Raw genomic sequence first — 19708 nt, 5'->3', positions numbered from 1 at the left:
CATGTCCACATATATCAACCAGCATGCCTCAAATATCAAATCACACATGCCATATACCTGTACAGGGTGCAACTATACTCATACACTGTTTTCTTACCTCTGGTTCGAGTGAGTATTATAATATGAACGACCCCTGAGAACGATCAACCTTTAAATTCCTCGACGGTCACCTGGTCATAACCAAAATATAGGATTCATCAATAAAAATGATAACTGAGGGTTCCCAAACCAAATCCCAGCCCCCGAGACATCAAATACTACCCAACCGGGTACTAGGTCCAACCCCGAGGCCTATGGTTTGAATCCCCAAGCTAAAAACATGCTTTTGGCTAAATCTGCCCTGATGGGCCGCGGCTCACCCTCCTGACAGGGCCATTTTCACATTTCCAGCCATCTCAGGCCGCGGCACGCCATAGACAGGCCGCGGCTCATTATGCCTTTTCAGCCTAAAACCAGCAACGCACCAGCAAACTGCCCCTGCGTTTTCCCTTGGAACTAACCCTTCGAACCAACTCCAAACCTCCCCCAAACACTCAATTAAACCCCCAAATAACACCCATAGCTCACCCTCATCAAACCCCAATCAAAACAACACAAAAAAACCCCTTTGATTCACACTTCCCACATCAAAAACCATGAATTAAAAACTAAAACGAAAACAGAGTACCAGCTGTGTTATATAGCCAAAACTCACCTTGAAACTAGCTTTAAACCTCCCACACAAGCTAAAACAAGTCTCCAATCCAGCCCTTAAGTTTCCCTAGCTTGAATCTCCACCAAGAACTCAAAACCCTCAAAGAAGCAATGAAGAAGATGAAGCAAGGAGGATGTACGGGAATGGAAGAGGCAAACTCTGTTTTTCACTCTATTTGTTCTACAGCCTTCAGCCACTAAACCTTATATAAATCCTCACTAAAATGACCAAAATGCCCTTATGCCACCCAAAGCCTCTTAAACCAACTCAAGGGCAAAATTGGTGCATTCCGCCAAACCCGTTAATTATAATTAACGCTTCCCAATTCCCGCTAAACTCAATATCTTCAAATACCAACAATTTATATCCCGTTACCCTAAATTCCCCGGTAACGCTATAGCCATTAATATCACCCCGAGACTCACCCCGAGCCCCGGGCTCAAACCTGTTATGACCTAACCAATAAATCACGTTTAACGATCGTCTCATGTCGGAATACTCGAACCAATCCACATTATAATGTGGTCTCACAATATGTCATTAACATACAACAAATATTCAATTATACCCTCAACGGGCCAAATTTACCATAATACCCCTGTAAACAAATGTGGACTCACATGCATGCATTTAACATTATATTATAATATAATTCTCATAAACATGCATAAACACATTTAAATGGCATAATTAAACAGTTATGGCCCTCCTGGCCTACTAAACCAGCCATTAACCATAATAGGGAATCCGGGGCATTACAGCTCTAGTCAATTTTTGGCATTCACACTTGCCCCCCAGTCTATTAGGAAGTCTTTAGGCTTCTTGGTAGACTCATATTAATGCTAACTCCCTATGCTCTAGTGGTATTGCTGGGTGATCCGTGTTCGCTGGTGCACTTTGATTACTCGTAAGGATATGTTGACCCCTTGGGTCCTTGCTATCCTTTTATGTATTTTTGCGCGCGCTTTTTATTATTTTTTTGCGAGATGTGTCCCTCTCGTCATTAGGCATAGTACTATTTTAGCAAGCGTCTTCTTTGAGACCCTTTTTGCAAGCGTCTACTTTGAGACCCTTTTTGCGAGCGTCTACGTTGAGACCCTTTTTGCAAGCATCTACTTTGAGACCCTTTTTGCGAACGTCTACGTTGAGACCCTTTTTGCAAGCGTCTACTTTGAGACCCTTTTTGCGAACGTCTACGGTGAGATCCTTTTTGCGAACGTCTACGTTGAGACCCTTTTTGCAAGCGTCTACTTTGAGACCCTTTTTGCAATTTTTGAGGTGATCTCCCCTCATGTCGGGACTTATATGGCTAGATGGTCCTCGTCCAATTTTAAACTTCGTCAGCGACCCTTCTAGCACGACGTCCCCTTCTATATTGACTTTTCAGACGTATTAGTAGTAGGGTGACTGGAGGAAGGTTCACTTTCTTCAACATGCGAGTCATTATGGCCCTCTTCCACACGTATGCACTTGTGTGCTCTATTCGACCCCTCATTGGCTGGGGACTTTACATGGGACTCGCTGTTTCCTGCCTTTAAGTTTGCATGGCCATCCTCCACGCGAATATACTTTTGCGCCCTCTCGTAGAAGTCATCTAGGTCAGTGACTTCCCTCTTAAGCATGTTATCCCACAATTTGCTTCCCGGACGCACTTCGGCTGTGATGGCCATTTTTAATTCCCTGCGGGTCAAGCTCCCCACTTTGGCTGCTTCCATGTTAAACCTGTGGATGTAACCCTTCAGACTCTCATTTTCTCCTTGTTTTACATTGGCGAGGCTGGTGCCTGGCATTGTATAATCACGCACAGCGTGATGCTGTTGGAGAAACTCATCCGAAAACTGCTGCCAAGACCTGATGGATCCTGGGCGAAGTCTTTTGAACCATTTGTACGCAAGTCCTTTCAATGTGACCACGAAATAGTGGCATCTAGCCCCGCTGCTGACCCCTCTTAACTTCATCAAGTCATTGAATGCGTCCAGATGGTACTTGGGGTCTGTGCTCCCCTCATAAGGGGTCATATGCGGCTCCTTGAAGTTGGCTAGGAGTCAGATGACTTGGATCTCTTTAGTGAAGGGCGATTCATGATCGAACTCATCCTCGATGGTTTGTCCTCCGGGTGCGATGACAATCTTGCTCTGCAGGCTCCTCGTCTCTGTATCGAGGCCTTGCCTCCTCTCCTTCAAGGAGTCTCTCAACATGGAGGGGTTGACATCTTCCTTTCCTTTGTCGTCTCGAGGGATAGTAGGAGGTGTAGTTCTCTTGTCTGCCCCTCCCTTGTTGAGCTCTTCTCGTAGATCTGAGGGCGTCCTCTTCGACGTGACCTCGACGTCGTTGTGAGAGCCAACATTGTTCCTCTGCCCGGCCCCCGGGGTGGCCTCGAAGGCCCGGGACGCTCATGAGTCTTCACCCTAGAGGTATTACTGGTGGAGAGTCGATTCCTCCCGTTGTCTACCGGAACAATGGTCTCTGCCCTCTCCTTACCTTTCTCTTTTCTTTTGGGCAGGGTCACGCTTGACTTACTTTGCAATAGGTCGTTCAACACCTCTTGCATATTCTCCAGGATGGTCTTTAACCTTTGGTTTCTACGGTGCAATTCGCGTATTTCCTCTTCATAGAACCGAGACTTAGAACTCGAGCTCACGGAATGGACCCGGGGATGCTTATCATGTCTACGCATCGAGGGGCCCGGGTCCTGCCGGCCGGAGTTCGGTACCTGCGGTGATTGAGGGAGAGGGAACTTACTGACGTCCCCCGCTGGTGCGGTGGTCGCCCTTGGAGGATTTTCACCAGGCGGGATGGCCGGTGACGAGATCTCCCTACCACCTTCGTGAACTTCAGGACCCTCTGGGGGCTCCACATTCCTGGGGGGAGGAGGATCCTTCATTGAAGCCTTCAGCTGACCTCCATTAAGGTGGACCTCCACCTCTCGTGGTTCCCTGAGTCGCTTCGAACGTCTTGGCATTTCTTCTCGCCGGAAAAAATGGTAGAACAGTAGCTTGGAACTAACGTTCCCACAGACGGCGCCAAACTGTTGACGGTGAAATCTCGTCAACGATTAAAGGTTAGAAAACTAAGATTTTTATACTAAGGGTAGCTTAGAATCAAGAGGAAAGGACTTCAATCAATAGAAAAAACCAGAGCAACAATGGAACAAAGATCATATATTTCTTAAGTTTCTTTCATACACTCAGTTTTCCAACCCCCTTAATCTGAGGGGTTGGGGCCTATTTATAGGGGGGCTCTATTGGCCCCTGATACAAGCAAGTCCCAGACGACAGGGACGTATGCGGGTACACTGACAGTGCAGGGGCTCAGGGCGTAGTGGTGTCTGCCCTGACAATGCCAGAGTCGTGGCTCAGGACATAGTACTGTCGGCTCTGGTGTATGGTTGGGGGTGTTCAAGTGGCGCCACTACTCTTCGTACAAGTCCATACTACCACTACTCCTCGAATGTAGATGACAAGGCCACGCCTCTGTTCCCTTCACAACCGTACATCTCGTGTCAGTACACGAGACCTGTACCCGGCTGTCCTTATCAATCCCTGTCGATGCCTAATGTTCGTTTGACGCCCCCATAGGTGTCCCCAAGTGTTCCTCGTGCCTAGGCCAAGGAGGCTTCAACCTATGTGTATCATGAGAAGCCAAGGTGCTAGGGGTTGAGGCTGACCCACGTAGGTCACATGGAGGCGAGGTTTGAGACATGGGTGGCGCAACGAGGCCACATCCTCGCATAGCGAGGCTGGCCCTCTTCCCCCGGGTGTAGACGAGGCTCGAGACATGGGCGGCGCAACGAGGCCACACCCTCGCATAGCGAGGCTGACCCTCTTCCCCCGGGTGTAGACGAGTCTCGCAAGGCATGGGGCACGCGTGAGGCAACAAGGTTGAACCCTCACAACCCTTGCATAGCGAGGGTGGTGTCCGTGTTGGTCAGCGGGTTGGGACCCTCGCATGGCGAGGGTGACTCCCTTAGCCCAACTCCTCTTATGTCACATGACGCCCTTGTCTCTTTGTGCATGTGGTAAGCAGCCCAGTGAGGCTCTCGCCCCCTTCGCCCCACTGACATGCGCCTCATAGTTTCTAGGGTGCCTCGTAATGTAGAGGTTTTCTTGAGTGGAGTTCACAAGGGAAGAATTCATACACTTACAAGGGTAACTATTGACTATGGCTCTAGTCAATTTTTGGCATTCACACTTAGTAAACCGCACTAGTAACAATTTATTAAAGATTTCATATTTTAATATGTTATTGACTATTTTATTCATTATATATGATCACAATTCTCTCGCACTAATGCAATATCATATTCTCATTAATGAATAAAGAATTTTATTGATGTTGTTATATAATTGATTCAAATAATAATTATAACATTTAAATATGATAAAATTGTACCTTTATTCAAATCAATAAAATGTTTCTACATACTTTTAGGACATTAATCCTAACATTAACGACACCCCATAGTGTTTAAGATTAGTCATTGAGTCAGCCAGTTGTGGAAGCTTTCCAAATGAAAAGTTTGACTTTAGGAGCCAAGTTGAAAGACCACATTTCCCCCACCATTTTGAAGGTCCTTAAGAAGATTTAGCTTGGCCCAGTCCCTTCTCTCTAGCTGCTAACTAATTACCACTCCTGACAGAATAGTGCCTTGATTCCTCATGATGCCAAACTAGATAGTCTTGATCATTGGGAGTTGTCCAAGGAATATATAGGATTGCTTCTGCCTCTTCCTTGATAAATGATTGATATATAAGAGGAATGTTCCAAGAACAAGAGGGGAGGCGAAGGGTATCAACAATAGCATTGACAGGAAGGACGCGTGGAGAAATAATGCTCATGAGCATTGCCCCTAGGAATCCATCTATCCGCATAAATAGAGATCTTTTTACCATTACTCACTTGCCACCACAGACCATTTATGAAAAGGTTACAACCCCAAATAACAAATTTCCAAATATAAGATGATTTGTTAGACAATTTTGTTTTTATGAAGGAGCTTGTAGGGTGATAGAAAACTTTCATAACTTTCCTCGATAGAGAGTCAGGAGAATAGTACAATCTCAAAGCTTGTTTGGGCAAGAAGACTTGATTAAACAAAGCCAGGTCACGAAAACCAAGGCCACAGGCGTTCTTGTGCCACACAATTTCTCCCAAGTCCCCCCCCACCACCATAATTAAGCACAAAGTTTATGTATCTCAATAAACTGAATGACTGCTTTTATAAGCACCTTTTTCCCTCATGCATAGAAAAGTTTAGCCTTCCTGCTAAATCATTTTTGCCAAATCCGATTTTGAATAGATTTTAAAAAAGGATTTTTTTGTTCTTTCCTACAAAATAAGGTAGTCCCAAATATTTTTCGTGGCAGGAAACAACTTTGACATCAAGGATACTAGTCATTAGGGATGGCAATTCGTGCTATCGTGTCGTATCATGATGAGTTGGCTTGTCTAATTGGTCAACCATAACTCGACCCATTTATATTTCGTGTCAAAAAATCTCAACCATAACCCGACCTATCATGTTCTTGTGTTGCCCTGTCATGTTCACGTGTTGACCAAATCCCTCCCACACTACTTTTAGATCGACAGGATAGTATCACATATTTGATTTATTTTACATTTTTGATTACATCAATCTGTTTCACTCATTTGACTAATACACTACACAAAAATATATTTATAATAAACAAAATTAATGAATAAAATAATTTGTCACAAAATATCAACACATTAAACAAATTTTTAATATCAATTAATTATCAAGTATTAGTTATGTTGTATTATTTTAATGAATTTTCTTTCTACATTAAATTTATCTTTGATGGAAAAGAAATAATATTTTAATTATAAATTAATAATTTTAAATATATATTGAACATAACGGGTCAATTCGTGTCACATGGATTGTCCCTAACCCGACCCAAAAAAATGTCGTGTCAAACGGGTCCGTACTTAATTTGCCCAACGCTAACTCGCAAAAAATTGTGTCATTTTCGAGTGGGCTTGAAACCCGTTTTGCCACCATTACTAGCCATAGAAACTCTGTCGACCTCAAGGATTTTTGAGCTGAAAGACACTGTCGAGTTAGAGAAAGTAACGACTTGGCCTGAAGCGGAACTATACCAGCTAAGAATCTCCTTAAAGCGAGAACAAGAGGCCACCGATGCTTTAAGAAAGAATAGACTATCATCAGGAAAAAAATAAATGTGAAATAGAGGGACAAGTTCTACTACATGATATACCTGAAAGTAAGCCTGCATCAGTCTTTTTAAACAAGAGCATATAGGCCTTTAGCACACAATGGAAACAGTAAAGGAGAAAGGGGGCCTCCTTGTGTAAGGCCACATTCCGGAATAACATTGCCAGTGATGCTCTATTAACTTAGGCATCAAAGCATCATTGTATATATGTACATTTATAATTTTTTATTAGAAGTTTTGATTAAAAATAAAACTTTTATTGTTGATTTTAACTATCGAAGCACACTCAAACCCTCAGATTATGTGATTGAAATACCCCATAATTGTAAGAAACTTTAATTTTTCTCAAGCAATACTTTTGAAATTGATACAAAACATATAACACTACTAAAAGCAAGCTTTTGTATTTTAATACCAATTCAAGTTATAGTGTGATTCAATTCTGAAACAGTTTAATATTATTTATTATGCATAAATTTTTGTGAGTACCGATTATTATTATTATTATATTCTCTTTAATACCCACGAAACTTAAAATAATACTATTGATTAATTTTTTTTTGTTTAAATAATGTAATTTATTATATAGTAAAAATGTAACGAAGAGGCTGATTGAGTGCCACGTGGAGGGAACAAAAGATTGAGTTTGAGTTGAGTTGAGTTGTTTTAGATGGTTTAACCGTAGAATTAATTAATCTCATTCATCATCATCATAACCCTTTTTTTGGTAGTCTTCTTTCTTTCCTTCCAAAACAACACTCTTCTCTTTGTCATATCTATATGTATATTTCCTTTTCTACCCCTCAACTAACTTTCTTTCATTTTTCCATTTTTGTTTTCTCCAAAATAAAAAGAATTAAAGTCACGTGTTGTAATAAACAAGGGCATTAGTGTAATTTCACTTCGCATCACGTTTCACATTATTAATACCCTGAAACTGGCTCTGGGATTTTAGCTTCTACATAATTTTGAGTAATTAGATTATGTTAATTTTAATTAATTGTTTGGCGCGTAATAAACTAACTGACTTTTTGGGACTATTAAATAATTAAAATTAATTAATGGTTAATTAAAAGAAAATCAAGAAAAAAAGAAAAAAGAAAAAAGAAAAAAAGGAGACTCTCTTTCAGGGTTACGTAATGGAAAAAACAAACACGCTTTGAAAACTGATAGAGAGAGAAAGTGAAAGAAAGTTGAGAGAGAGAGTGAAGAAAAACGCAGGCAATCTAAGCTTTGCTTTCTTCTTCTTCTTCTTCTTCTGAGTGGGTATTTGGTTCGAGTGAGAGAGTAAAATTCTCTCTTTCTCTCTTTAGAAAGGAGGTTTTGCTTGATCAGGGTTTATTTGGTTTGGTTCTCATTCCCATTATATTCTCTCTCTGTATATATATATATCAATATTCATATATTCTAGAACAATCGGAGTTATAATCAAACTCAGTCTCTCTCTCTCTCTCTCTGTGTTGCTTCACACTCTCTCCCACCTGGCGACTGTGTTGTGAGCTTTGTTTTTGGGAGTCTCTCGAGAGTGTAATCGAGATAGACCGTACAATGGAGAGGTACGGTCGGAATACAACAGAAGGCGGGTCACAGTCCGATCCGTCTCCGGAATGGGCCGGTACCGGACCTGAAACAGGGCTCGAAGGTCAGCTTCATTTTCCCTACTGCATTTCAATTTCGCTTCATAGATTCCGATTCCTGGTTTTTGACCGGAATGTGGGCTCTTTTCTTTTCTCCCAATTTATTTGTTTATTTTTGTAATTTTTTGGTTTGAGTTTCAAAGTGTTTTTTTTTTTAATATTTGATTGTGGCGCAAAAATGTTGCAGAGTCTGTTTGGCAATTGGGTATGGGTGTTGAAGAATCGTACCCAGAAAGACCCGATGAGGATAATTGTATCTTCTATATGAGAACTGGGTATTGTGGGTATGGCGCAAGGTGTCGGTTCAATCATCCCCGAGACCGCGCGGCGGTATTTATTTATTCCATCAATTTACTTGTGGCTTAATGGATAGTTTTAATGGGGTTTTTGTCATGATCAATTTTGTTTTGACGGTTCAATTTGGTGTGATCTTTGTATTGCAGTTGAGAAATTGTGGTTTTGCATGTAGATTTGATTGTGGGTTTTTGCAAGTTTCAGCTTTTCTTTTCGGGGGATTTTTGTGGTTTTCCTTTTCAACTTTACTTCTTAATGCGTTAGCAGGGATCTAAAGGGATATCTAGTGGTTGAATGATATTTGTGCCTTTTTTTTTTCCTTCTTTTTTCTTTTTTCCGAGTAGTCAATTTTGAAAGATACACACTTCTCAGGCTATAGGAGCTGCCAGAGCTGGTGGAGGGGAGTTCCCAGAGCGACATGGGCAGCCTGTGTGCCAGGTGATTAATTTGATTGTTCTGCTTGATTTTGAAGCTCCATTTGTTATTTTCATTATGCCGCATGGTTATGATTAGGCAATGCACATTTTCTTAGCTCTACCAAATATGTATTCAGCTTTCGTTTCTTATTTGTTAGAGATGAAAGTGAAGTTTGAATATTTGTTTTATGGTCTTTTGTTGTTGATTTAATTCCCTTAGTATTATATGAGGAATGGGACATGCAAATTTGGTGCTTCTTGTAAGTACCATCATCCTAGATACGGAGCAGGTTCTTCCGGCCCTCTTTCACTAAATTATGATGGATATCCATTGCGGCCGGTAAGGTTTTCTTTTTATCTTTTATTTTTTATTTTTTTATCTCTGTTCTTTTTATTGCTTTCCATATCAGTAACCTCATTTTCCTCTGCATGTGGTGGAATCCGCACTCTCGATTTTCTTTTACTTTTTCAACTGAAACAGGGTGAAAAAGAGTGTTCCTACTACGTGAAGACTGGACAGTGCAAGTTCGGTGTGTCCTGTAAATTTCATCATCCCCATCCTGCTGGTATGCCACTTCCAGTCCAATCACCTGCAACTCAAGTTCCACCAGCACCTACGCCAGTTCATGGACCTACATTATATCCCCCAATGGCATCTCCATCTGGTTCCTCGTCACAACAATATGGAGTTGTTGTTGCAAGGCCTTCTATGGTACAAGGTTCATATGTTCAAGGCCCTTATGGTCCTATGTTGATATCCCCTGGCATGGTACCTTTTCCGGGTTGGGGGGGTTCTTACATGGTCGGTTTAGTTGCTTAGTACTCTCCTTTTCAAGTTTCATGTGTTTTTTGTTCTCCTCATTGAGTATTTAAATTTAACCATGGTTTGCAGACATCTATAAGCCCAGTACCCTCCCATAGCAATCAACCCCCTGCTGGTTCAGCACAAGTTTATGGGTTAACTCAAGTATCTCACCAAGCACCTCCATATACTGGAACATATCAGCCTGTTGCTTCTCCTGCTGTTCCTTCAGTCAGTAGCCAGAAGGAACTCTCATATCCAGAAAGACCTGGACAGCCGGATTGCCAATATTACATGAGAACTGGGGACTGTAAATTTGGATCTTCGTGTAGGTACCACCATCCACCAGATATTATCTCGCCGAAAACAACTGTTGTCCTAAGCTCTGCTGGTCTTCCTATGCGTCCGGTAAGCTTCCCTTGTGGGCTCACATCCTCGTGATTCTTTTTTATAACTGGACATGTACAGCTTGTCATATGTTCTAAATGCAACTAAATTTACATTTATCTAGAAGCCTTTTATAGTGATCCGAGTTGAAAAGCTGATGTTATAGACTAGGGGTTGTCTGAGAAAATAATTTCGACATGGTACATATATCTGTCTGTGAAGTGTTTCATTTAACTTGTGAAAAGATAACATATGTTGGTGTCTGGCACAGTAGACTCTTATAAGCTGTCCTTTTCCCCTTGTGCGAGAATGGAAGTTTGATGATGTTTTTGACATTAAGCAACCACCAAGGTTGCTGCTTTCTTATTACAAATGGGTCAGCAATTTTGTTTTGGTGTTCGTTTGATATTTAATATATGAATTGTAAAGAAATGTAGATTGCATTCTCTCTCTCTCTCTTCCTACTTTTAATATTGAGGGGAAATTGCATGCCTGACAGTCTTTTATTTGCCCTCTACTGTAGTTTCTGGTTTTCCTTTTATGGCATGCATGTGTTTGTGTTTTTTATAACAAGTTCCTGTTGAAAGGAATTCCATGCTTTTTGTTTTTTTTTTTAATTATTATTATTTTCTGTTGCATGCAAAAAATTGCATGCCTTGTCTCTACCATCCCAACATGCATGCTTTCTTGTGTGTCTTAATTATGAAGATGATTACCGAATCATGTCACTCCACGTAAGTCGAATATTACATTTTAGTCTTCTATATTCTCTGTTGCTACCCTACAATATTCAATCGGTTATTACTATTTTTCTGGCAGTAGTCCTCCATATTTTTTTGTGATTCTAGCTGCAAAATGTGCTTGCTTTCTGCACGTCTGTTTTGGGGTTGTCAAGACACCTAATTGTTGTCATCATCAGTTAATCTACATGCCAAAGTTTCTTTGACAGCATTTTCTTAAAATGATATTGCTCTTTCCCCTTAACGTTTTGTTTTTCCATGAACATATTCTGATTAATTGATATGTTGTTTGAAAATCAGGGTGCTCCGCTGTGCACTCACTATGCTCAACGTGGAGCATGCAAGTTTGGGCCAGCATGCAAATTCGACCACCCACTGGGAACACTAAGTTATAGTCCATCAGCTTCTTCTCTTTCTGATATGCCAGTCGCTCCTTACCCAGTTGGATCCTCAGTTGGTACACTAGCACCATCATCCTCATCTTCAGACTTGCGTCCTGAACTCGCTTTAGGATCCACTAAGGACTCTACTTCAGCCCGAATGTCTTCATCAATGAGCAGTTCTAGTGGATCAGTTGGCTCAACATTTTCAAAGGGTGGTCCTGTCTCCCATGTGAGTCTTCAACATCCTGCTCAGATTACTGGCACTTCAACTGGTGGCAACACCAGTACTAGCTCAGAACCTCCTACTTCAAGTTAAGCAATTTCCCATTCTTCTTTTTTCTTGAAATTTCCCCAACCAAAGCATCATTTTTTTCCCTTTTTGGTGCAAGTCCTCTAATAGAGGCTTCATATCTCACTTATCATGGTTTCACAAAACTCCTAGAATACAATCTTGCTCTGTTCATTTCTGTGTTCATATAATCTTTATATTGGCCATCCTTTTAATTTCAAATAACCGATGGCCAACCCTCAAAAACTTTAGCAGCCTCGTATAGCCTTCCAATTTGCTCATCAATAACCATGAAAAAAAAATATATTCTTGCAGTTCTGTTAGGCAAAATCTGAATCCAGATATCCACTTTAAAGAGCTGTTGTGTTTATTGTGCTCCATTCTATTCTCTTTCAAAATGAAAGATTAGTTCCACGGTGCTCTGCCTTTTACACTGACCGTGTTTTTCGTGTCTATCCTTTTCATTTTTTTCTTCTTCTCTTTTATAGTTTATTTTCATTTGATTTCGGAGCAAGCTTCATATTGAACTTAGCATTTGAGGGTCTTGTTTCCCCACCTTTTTTGTCCAAGGGTCTGCTGTGAACAAGACAAGTACTTCTGATTCAGAGAGACCGCAAGAAGCCATCAGATGCTATACTATATATAATGATAAGATATACATGGACCATGGTATGTTGTTGTGGCTACAAAAAAATGCTTGACCTGTTTATTTTCAATTTTATTATGAAATACAAAACAATATATGAAGAAGCAACTCTTGACTCTGCAATAATTGTTGTTGTTCTTCTTCTTCTTTTGTCCCCGTTTTATTAGGGGGATTGATACCTGTTCCTGATAATTTGCTTTATTTGATACCAAAATATTAGCTTGACTTATGGAAGGAAAAAGGAAGTGGTTGATTCGATTATGATTTATTTGTAAGACATGATTGATATAAATCTTCATTTATGTTTTGTAAAGATCCCGCTTTTATAGTTGGGTGAAATTAATGGTCCTAAAATAAATGAGCTCCAACCCCTTTTAAAGAAGCAAGAAGTTTGTAAGACTGGTCTTGTCTTCATCATAATCATAATCATCATCATTTTCTTTGTCCAAGCTGTTTGATGCCATGTTTTGACCATTTTCTCAACTGGGTCATGTAATTCCCATTTGTTTCCAGTTTTTTTGGGTTTGGTTTCCCTGTAAAATTATGTGAGAAACTTTATTGTTTTGTCCCTTTCTGCCGACTATTTCCACTACATGACAACCTCACTTGAGAATTCAAGGCATTAAAGCCATCACCAATTCATTATTTTATCAATATTTATTCCAAGTAAAAAAAAAACTCAGCTTTGCTTTGTAATTATCTAAATACTAAAGCTTCAATTACTTAATAATAAAAATAATGGACCTACTACTAAGATTCTCAGACATGAATGGTTTTGTGACCAAATTCAAACCTCTCTTTAAATGGTAAGTTCTTTTATGGACTATTTATTACTATCTAATCTAGGCCAAGTTTGTTTTCCAAAACTACTCGTGCCATGCCAAGTTTTTCAACCCAAAAAATACATATATAAAAATATTTACCATGTCAAGGGGGCCAGAAGATGATGAATGACTGACAGACTAATACTATTGATATTAAAAAAAAATAAGTCATAAAACTCACGTGCCAACCCTTAATAAATATATGTTTTCCATTTTCGACTGAAATGTCTTTTGAAAAAATTTCCCATGTTCCCTTTATAAATTTTCCTTAAACGCTAGAAGTTGAAACCCTGGCATTAGAGGACAAATAAAGTGACATTGAAAAATTTGCCTGCACAGCACTGATGCCTAAAAGTGATAAGAATCTTCTCTTCTGATCTCTTTTTTTTTTTAACTTTATTTCATTGTTTTTTCATTTTAATAAGACTTGGCATGAAGCTATGAAACATAAATGTTTTTATGTATTTTTGTTAGGAAATGTGTTTATTAAAATCACTACCAAACAAGTTTAAATATCAAACAGTTTAAGTGGTTCTGAGAGATGAGATCTATCACAGTTAAAAAGCTGTAGAGCGCCTGAGCTGATAGCATTATTATGACCCACCCTACAGCTAGGACCAAAATGAGTGGTACACAATAATAAAGTATATGAAAACAAACACAAACACAAACACATTCACATATACATATATAAACACACACACACACAACACCAACGGTACTCAATGACGTTGCCAGGTCTTTGTGATTCTATATTCCTTAAAAGTTGGGACTAAGGATTTTTATGCAGTCACGCCATGCTCCTACTTACTCACCTCTCTAATATATCTAAAACCCCTTTTTACCCCTTTTTAAGAATATCTATATACAAGGGAATGTTAGCATGCATGGCAGTACCGAGTACCGACCATATATTGTAATCCATTGAGAAACCCGAATGGTCTGAAATAATTAATAATCACCACACTGTTAAAAAGTCAAATGAAAAAAACAATAGAAAAAGCTATAGATATATATTAATACTTATAGAGTGAATATTTTTGGTTTTGATCATTATTTACACATCCTTTTTGTTATCTGGGTTGCCTGAAAAAGATAAAGCACATAGCTGAAAAGAGAGTACTCCATTGTATATAATAGCCGTAATGAGCTGAAAATGACATGCTATAAAATTTATGTATTTATATATATGATCATATGTAGATATTACACTATACCATGACATATGTAACTCAAAATATAATAATAATATAAAAGGCTTGCATTAAAATCTTGTTAAAACTATAGTAGACAACATTCCAAATCTTTTTCTTGTCAACTTTGAAGGGTTTTTTTTTTCTGTCCCTAAGGATAATTACAGAGAACTAAAGAGAGTAGCAACCCCAGAGACTGAAGAGGAGTCAACAAGAAAGATTTAAGTGCATGGATATGAAATATATGGAACGAGTATATATTGGTGCACCTATATATAAACAGATGCACTAACAGCAGTAGTTGACATTAATATATATGAACATATACTCAAAAGAGAGAGTGACCCAAATCAACTACATCGCCAAGGGGAGGAAGTGAAGGAGAGCAAGACACTGAAGAAGTAGGTCCAGACATGAAGCCATACATGGAGTTGTCAGTGAGTGGATAAAAAGCTCCCTCAGTAGTCAGAGGGAAGTTAGAACTACTGATCATGGCAGAGAGATCTCCTGAGTTCAGCTCCCATGGCTGCTGCTGCTGCTGCAGATTATTATTATCCCAAAACCCAAGATTGAAATCATCCAAACAAGGCATGATAAGCTCTCCTGGATTTGAACCCAATGATGATGAAGCTGCTGGGAGTACTGGTATTTCTACCTCACTACTGCTCATGTCCCAATGTGATTTGGTTTGAGCAGCAGTGGTGCTGTAACCACTGCTTCTTTTGGGGTTATGATCAGAAGGAGAAGGAGTAGGAGGTGGTCTTAAGCAGTTGTCAGGAACTATGCAACCCAAGTAGCCTGAGTTATCAGAATCATTAGAGAAAAAGAAGTTGTTATCATCACAATCACGATCACCACGATGATGATGACGATGATTTGGTGGTGATGACATATATGAGGTCTCATCAAAAGTGTCACTAATAGTGTTTGATTGGTTAAGGAAGGTTTGATGATGAGTAGTAGCACTGTTATGACATGTCATGACAAGCTGAGGTGGACTATTCTGGTTGGTGGGTTGTTTACTTGTAGTGCTGCAAATGAACTGAGAGGTTGGCAAAAGAGTAGTAGTTTGAACATTACTATTATTATTATTATTATTATTATTATTATTATTACTATCAAAGGGAGTATTAGTAGAAGATGTAAGATGATGAAGAGAGTGGAAACTAGTGTTGTGAAGATCAGTAGTAGTAGTGTAAACAAAGTTGGTTCTGGCTTGTGTGCCTTTCATGGAGAGAGCGGCTCTGTCATAAGCAAGAGCAGCCTCTTGAGCAGTGTCGAAAGTACCAAGCCAGTGCCTTTCTTTAGTGGTTGGGTCTCTAATCTCAGCTGCATATCTACCCCAAGGTCTTCTCCTCACACCAAGAAACCTCCCTGGTTCAGCTTGCTTTCTCCTACCTCTTCTCTCACCCGGTTGAGTTGGAGATGTGTTCCTTTGGAGTATGGCAAAACCCATTTGAGTTTGGCCATTTTCATACCCTTTGAAGGGTTTATCCAGGGTTTTGGAGGTGGTGGTGGTGGTGGACATTGTAGCTAGAAAAGTAGTAGAAGAGGAAACGAACTATAGAAGAGAAAAAAGAAAGAGAAAGAATGATCAAAGAAAAGGTTTCTTCTTTTTTTCTAGTTTTGAATGAAGTGAGTTGAGAAAGTTTGTAGAGAATTGTCTTTTAAAGACACTCTGATTTGATCATGGACAGAAGGAAAAGGACATCTCAGTTGTCATTCTCTGGAAGACCATGATCCTATTTAATCCACTTTTATATAATAGAGATATATTAAAAATTAAAACTTTAAACTTTTTTTTTTCTATTTAATTCCATAGCCCTGAAGCTAAAATAAAAATAAATAAATAAGCTAACCTAGAACTTATTAAAGGTGTAAATAAAGATTCCCAACTCTTGTCATGGAGGTATATATATCTTCTAACTTTCCCCCCCAAGTTTCAAATTCCAATACAAACCCACGTATATATATATTGTTTTCTCTAAATATACACTAATATTGATCTGTATTGATAAGTGTTATAATTGGTATAGCTTAATAATGTTATTAATGAGCTAAGTATTACATCATGCCAATGTAAGCTATTGGGATTTGTTAAAGTTTTGTTTAATATAATTTGAGTCTTAATATGATCACATCACGTGCAAAATTACTACTTACTAATTTGGATTATACTTGATCTGACCAAAGTAAACTCCCTAGGCATTATGGAACATTAATATATAATTATATAATCAATATGTATATGTCAAATATGTGTTGAAACAATGTCAAATATTTTTTGTAAGATTAAGTAGAAGCAATGAATGGTTGGTAGAATTAAAAAAATCCCTTTGAAGATTTTGGATTAATACTAAAGGGTTTTTGTCTTGTTATTACTCCTAGATTGATATATAGTCTAAGATATTATTATTATTAATAAAATTTTGGAATGTCTTTGAGAGGTCATTATATATATGTATATGTATATATTTATACAAGCACATGTAAATCCGCATTTTAAGCAAAATAAATTAATGGGATTATTAATAAAACATTTGTTGTCTCTTTTTCTTTTGAAGATTTTATATTTTTATTTTCAAAGGGAGCAGTTAGGATTTCATGTAACCAAACAGAAATAATGATATGTGAAGTGAAAGAGTATCAGTCCTTGTGTACACTGTGGTGTGACGTACACGTGTCCTGTATTGGGTCATTTTGGTCTGTGTCAATTGGATATTACAAACCTTTGATTACCGGTTTTTAAGTGGCTCTACAAACGAGAACATCTTGGAAATTGGAAAAGTAGTATTCAGAGGGTATAATCGTATTTTCCTACCCATTCTATACTCTGCATATCAAATTTAGCTACTAAAAATTTGGGGTTTAACCCAAATACCGTTAAATTTTTTAAAGTTTTCTCAACTACTTCATAATTGTTTTTAGGTGAAAGATTATGTTATTTTTCACGAGCAGTTATAATTTTCTCAACTAAGATAAACTATAGCGTTGCTTATATATATTTTTTCACAATTCTATTTTTTGGATTTAAAAATAGTAGTAGTTAAATTTTTACTATTAATTTTTTTTTACCAAACCTTTTAATTATAATTTTTAAACTCAAAATATTAAAAAAAACAAGTACTAATAAGCAATTTCTAAAAAAATAATTAAAAAATGTCATTTATGGTAGTTCATATTGTTGGGTGTGTGAATGTGTAAAGAGAAGTTTGAGGTTCAATTCCCCAATATATCAACAAACAAAAAAACTTAAGAAATATTCTTCTAAAATTCTAAAAATATTTATAAAATTGCTCCAAATTAAATATACATCATATATTTCTTCTTCAAAAATATAAAAATACACCTCATATCAAATTTTCTTTTTAAAAAAACTATTGATTAATTTATACAGTGATTGTTATTTTTAATTAAATTAAGTATTTACATGTTTATCTTATTGTTTTTTTTATAAAACTTCATCTTTTATAGAAAGAGGGGGATGACGTATTTGAGTGAAGTATATTTATTAAAAGTGAATTTTCATAAGATGAATTAAAATCATGAAATTATATATTTTGGTAATTTATTTTTACTTAGAGAATACATATGTAATAGTTAGGTTTTAAAAAAACAAGTGAATTTATATAAATTAAGTGTGGCAATACAACTTTCCGAAAATTAATACTTAAACTTACCCTAAATTTGAAAACAAAATTAAATTACATTTCAATAGATTTTAAACATTTGTATAATTTGGTTTAGAGAAATTATTGTTCTATTACTAGAAATACTTATATGCTAGCTAGCTCAAATGGTTGGAGTGTATATGTAAAGGGAGTTCAAATCCCTATTTTATCAACAAAAAAAAAATACTTATTAAAAATAATTTGCACAATTTTAAAATCACATTCTTTTCTAAGTTAAGAATGATTATTATTGCATATATAAAAATCATACCACATATATTATTTATTTATAATGTTTTGTTGAAAATAATAATAATTCATATCAATGATAAGATTGGTCTTTCCTTCAAATAATAATAATAATATAAACGTTTGTAAATTATTAGTTAAAAATCGGCTCTAATTGACTAATTTTAAGTACCATTGGGGTGGTAAAAAACAGACTTATAATATCATTCATTTTAAGTGTTTAACATTATTAATTCCTAAATTATACCACTCATTATTATTTTCAATTATAGTAATTTAATCATCAAAATTTTATTTTCTTAACAATTAAATCATTGCAGCTAACAAAGATATAATTTTTAAAAGAGAACGATAAAAATAAATATCACACATGTGAACCGTTGGATGATACATAGTTACTACATAAATGATCTTGATCCAAGGGCTAAAATGCTTGTGGTGACTATCTATGTAAAAAATCAAAACAAATAATATATAAAATGTAAAATTGAATTTTATTAGGCTTTTCATGTCATGCAACATGGAAACAACTCTACAAAACAGAGTACTTAAAAACAAAAGTCCCCCCTCCATGAGGGCTCATAAGTCAAAGTCCTCTAATACTTGTTTATTTATTTTTTCTTATTATTCTTTTAATTAATTTAGCTTTTAATAATAGGACTCTAGGATACTTACTTGACCTTGGTCTATATATATTATGTGACCCACTATTCAAGTGGGTTTCACATGGAAAAAATAAAATCATTTCAAATGATCCTATTTATTTTTTAATGTTGTGTATTTATTTATATGCTACATAGACCAAATGATTGAGTGATTGCAAGTTATTATTTTTAACTAATTCGGTGCTCTTTTTGAACCTATTATTATTAATAATAATTTATCTAATAGAGAAGGACTACCTAACATAATCTAAACATGATCTCACACCTAAATTTTAAGAAAGAAAAGTGAGTATTTCAAAAATCAAGTGTGCTTTTTTTAATCTCATTATTTACTATAAGCACCTTGAAAACTACCTCATAAGTAAAATATTTTCAAGCATATGACTTGGTCACAGTGTTCTGTCTTAAAAAGTACCAAGGAAAGGCAAGGTCAAAAGGTGATCAAAAGCCTGGTTTTTTTTTCTTTCTAAAAATAAAAAAAAAATAGTACTTGTAAAGAAAGGTGGATTAAACTGCCCAAACAAAAGCTATAAAGTGGGACATTAATCCATGTATATTAGCACTTCTAGTAGGGTTTATTTATTTTTAAAAGCATAATTTTGCATACCCTTTGATAAA

At 37.2% G+C, this 19708-nt stretch overlaps 2 protein-coding genes across 2 annotated transcripts; one reads left to right on the top strand and one right to left on the bottom strand.

The window, feature by feature from the left end:
- Positions 1 to 8037: 8037 nt before the first annotated feature.
- On the top strand, positions 8038 to 12713 carry LOC133819376 (zinc finger CCCH domain-containing protein 34). The gene is made up of 7 exons (XM_062252606.1): positions 8038 to 8536; positions 8719 to 8861; positions 9198 to 9263; positions 9462 to 9581; positions 9723 to 10043; positions 10134 to 10451; positions 11471 to 12713. Exons 1-7 carry the CDS (start codon positions 8443 to 8445, stop codon positions 11867 to 11869), a joined length of 1461 nt encoding a protein of 486 aa, XP_062108590.1. The 5' UTR covers positions 8038 to 8442; the 3' UTR covers positions 11870 to 12713.
- Positions 12714 to 14833: 2120 nt separating this feature from the next.
- LOC133816673 (ethylene-responsive transcription factor ERF086) lies at positions 14834 to 16075 on the bottom strand. Its single transcript, XM_062249038.1, has one exon. The coding sequence runs from the start codon at positions 16031 to 16033 to the stop codon at positions 14834 to 14836; it is 1200 nt and encodes a 399-aa protein (XP_062105022.1). The 5' UTR covers positions 16034 to 16075.
- Positions 16076 to 19708: the final 3633 nt, after the last annotated feature.

This window comes from Humulus lupulus, chromosome 2 (genome assembly GCF_963169125.1).
Source record: "Humulus lupulus chromosome 2, drHumLupu1.1, whole genome shotgun sequence".
NCBI lineage: Eukaryota > Viridiplantae > Streptophyta > Magnoliopsida > Rosales > Cannabaceae > Humulus > Humulus lupulus.
This window is presented reverse-complemented; position numbering and strand designations above follow the sequence as displayed.